We start from the raw sequence: 2,248 nt of genomic DNA on the forward strand, positions 1-2,248 counted from the left end.
TATATATATATTTTTTGGAGCTCACCAATTTCCCCTATCCTGGGCAGCGGGCAGTTTTATTCAATCAATCGCATTCTCATGCAATCTTCCACAAAGAGAATAGGGATAAAGGGGAGGGGACGGGATTTGGGATCCAGATGATTTAGACCCAGAAGTCTGTGTGGGGAATGGAGTGCGGCTGCCAAGTTGGTGAGTGGGATGAGGGTCTTCCAGATGTCGGCAGTAAGACTCGGTTACAAAGCACCGCTCTAATCAATGGGGAGACCTGCCTGAATTCTACCTAATGGGGCACGAGTCCATACATATATACACATAAGAGCCCAGCGAAGGCAGGGCTGAGAGCAGCAATACGTGGGGCTCCGGGGGTGCAGCTCACCTTTCACGAGCCAGGTGGCCGTGGCAGCTGAAACAGTGGCTTTTGCGTTCCCCACCCCTATGCCCAGCAAGACTGCCTGGGTGGCCAGGGAGCCGGAGAGGCTGGAAGCAAACGCCTGGAGAAGAAAACGAGTAGGGTGAGAAGCGGGCGCAGAAGCGTGGCGGTCTAAGTGCCGTCATCTGTTCTTGTTCTTGTTGTACGGGGCATGTCAGATCCCGCCCGCTCGGCTCCGGGCCTCAGTCACCCGTCCATAACTGGGGAGGGAGGGGTGGCCTGCACTGTCCCCTGCCCCAGACGACCGAGCTGACCTGCACGGAATCCCACAGTTGGTAGGGCAAATAGTCCGGGCTGACGCTATCAGGGAAGCCCTGCGGCAGGAACACGGCCTGGAGCCCGGAGAGGGGTGGTGAGGCGGCCCTGGGAGCCCCCACTTCGCCCGCATCTCGTCTTTCGGGTTTGACCGTGAAGGCCCTGGAGAGCCCCCACCAGCGCCAGCCCCCGACCTCCCACTGCAGGCTCCCATCCGCGGCGGCCCGGCAGCCCCGTGCCTCCCCAGACCCGAACTGCTCGGAACACAGTTGGGTCTCTAGGCCCACGTCGTCAGCCATGCCGAGCTTCTGGCTCCCAGTCCCTCCCCTGCCGCACGGTGAACGTGGCAGGTGGCACTTCCGGCTGGGCTACGGCGGCTGCGGAGGGACATCATTCACGAACAGGCGCCGGGAGTCCCCAGCTTAATTAGGAAACTGACGGTTGCTCTTACTGGCCTACGCGCCGCTTCCGACGCCCCGGCACCGGCCCGGCTCTGTTGCTTTGTAGCATTCTGCAGCTGGGCCGCAGGCGACGTGGGCCTCCGCCAGTTGTGTTGGAGACGCGGTTCGTCCACAGAAGTTTTAGCTGTGTGACTTTGGGCAAGTCAGTGGCCCTCTCTGGGCCTTAGGTGCCTTTTTTGCTGTGAGGCCGGCGACTGTATTTTTAACCCTGATTTTATCCCTAGATCTACCCAACACATAGTAGGTTCTCAAAAGATATTTATAAGTGAATGAATGCATCATGAGAAGAAATTGGACCAGATGAGGCCCTGTGAAGCTGCCTGAGTTTTTTGTTGTTGTTGTTGTTGTTCTCTTTTTTTTTTCTCTCTCTCTCTTCTGAGTGTCCCTGGCCTGAACTAGAAATTATCCATCCTTCGGCCTTCTGTGAGACTGCAGGAACATTACTTTTGAAGGATGCTAAGGAATTCGAGGGATGAAAAAAATCAAGGGATTGCAATGATGTCACAAAACAAGGAAACAAGGCGGGAAGTTCCTGTGTATTTTTGGGGAGGGAGAGTCCATGAAATTGGGGGGAGTCCAAAGAGGGAGTGTTTCTGTCCTTGAACTCACCTTTTCTTCTTTGCATTTCTCTTCTTCTCCTTCCCATCTAGCGCAACATATTCATTTCAAAGCATAAATTTGCCAACAAAGCACCCTCTTTTTATCAGAAAATAAAATATCCTGGTTTCTTAGCTTGGCATTCTTGGACCCGCACAGTTTGATCCCAACGACAACTCCTTACTTGAAACTTCAGATTCTCCCAAACTGTCACCTTCCTCGTGGACTTAACCCTGGAAGGCCCTTCTACCCCACTTCACCTTGTCTCACACTAACACAGTCTCTCTCAGACTGAGATAAACTTGAACACTTCTTTTCTTTTTTTTACATTTCGGGTTTCAAAATACAAATGGCCTAGTCACAACATTTCTGTAACGTTGTCTAAATTCAGGTACTGGTTTGAATAGAGGACAAAAATAAAACAAGGTTTGAAGACTAAGTACTCTTTAAAAACATATTTATTTAAATAGAGATAGGGCCTCCCTATTTTCCCCAGGCTGCTGTC

The 2,248-nt window shown here is 52.4% G+C and overlaps 1 protein-coding gene and 1 long non-coding RNA gene across 2 annotated transcripts; one reads left to right on the forward strand and one right to left on the reverse strand.

Moving 5' to 3' along the window:
- Positions 1-60: 60 nt before the first annotated feature.
- Positions 61-1,011, reverse strand: LOC105541507 (RUS1 family protein C16orf58-like). The gene is made up of 3 exons (XM_011982562.1): positions 685-1,011; positions 352-491; positions 61-85 (listed from the first exon to the last, which is right to left on the reverse strand). Exons 1-3 carry the CDS (start codon positions 982-984, stop codon positions 61-63), a joined length of 465 nt encoding a protein of 154 aa, XP_011837952.1. The 5' UTR covers positions 985-1,011.
- A 100-nt stretch (positions 1,012-1,111) lies between these two features.
- On the forward strand, positions 1,112-1,885 carry LOC105541476. The gene is made up of 2 exons (XR_001006345.1): positions 1,112-1,667; positions 1,797-1,885. It is a non-coding gene; the product is annotated as an uncharacterized LOC105541476 (long non-coding RNA).
- The last annotated feature ends 363 nt before the right edge of the window (positions 1,886-2,248 follow it).

Source organism: Mandrillus leucophaeus, unplaced genomic scaffold, assembly GCF_000951045.1.
Source record: "Mandrillus leucophaeus isolate KB7577 unplaced genomic scaffold, Mleu.le_1.0 Scaffold24, whole genome shotgun sequence".
NCBI lineage: Eukaryota > Metazoa > Chordata > Mammalia > Primates > Cercopithecidae > Mandrillus > Mandrillus leucophaeus.

What these genes read in the sequence shown, in the direction of transcription:
- LOC105541507 (XM_011982562.1), bottom strand. Translation starts at nt 984, where the DNA reads ATGGCTGACGACGTGGGCCTAGAGACCCAACTGTGTTCCGAGCAGTTC. An exon ending in AACTGTGGGATTCCGTGCAG is followed by an intron (nt 492 to 684) that starts GTCAGCTCGGTC and finishes TTTCTTCTCCAG; the next exon opens with GCGTTTGCTTCCAGCCTCTC. An exon ending in CTGCACCCCCGGAGCCCCAC is followed by an intron (nt 86 to 351) that starts GTATTGCTGCTC and finishes TCTTTGTGGAAG; the next exon opens with ATTGCATGAGAATGCGATTG.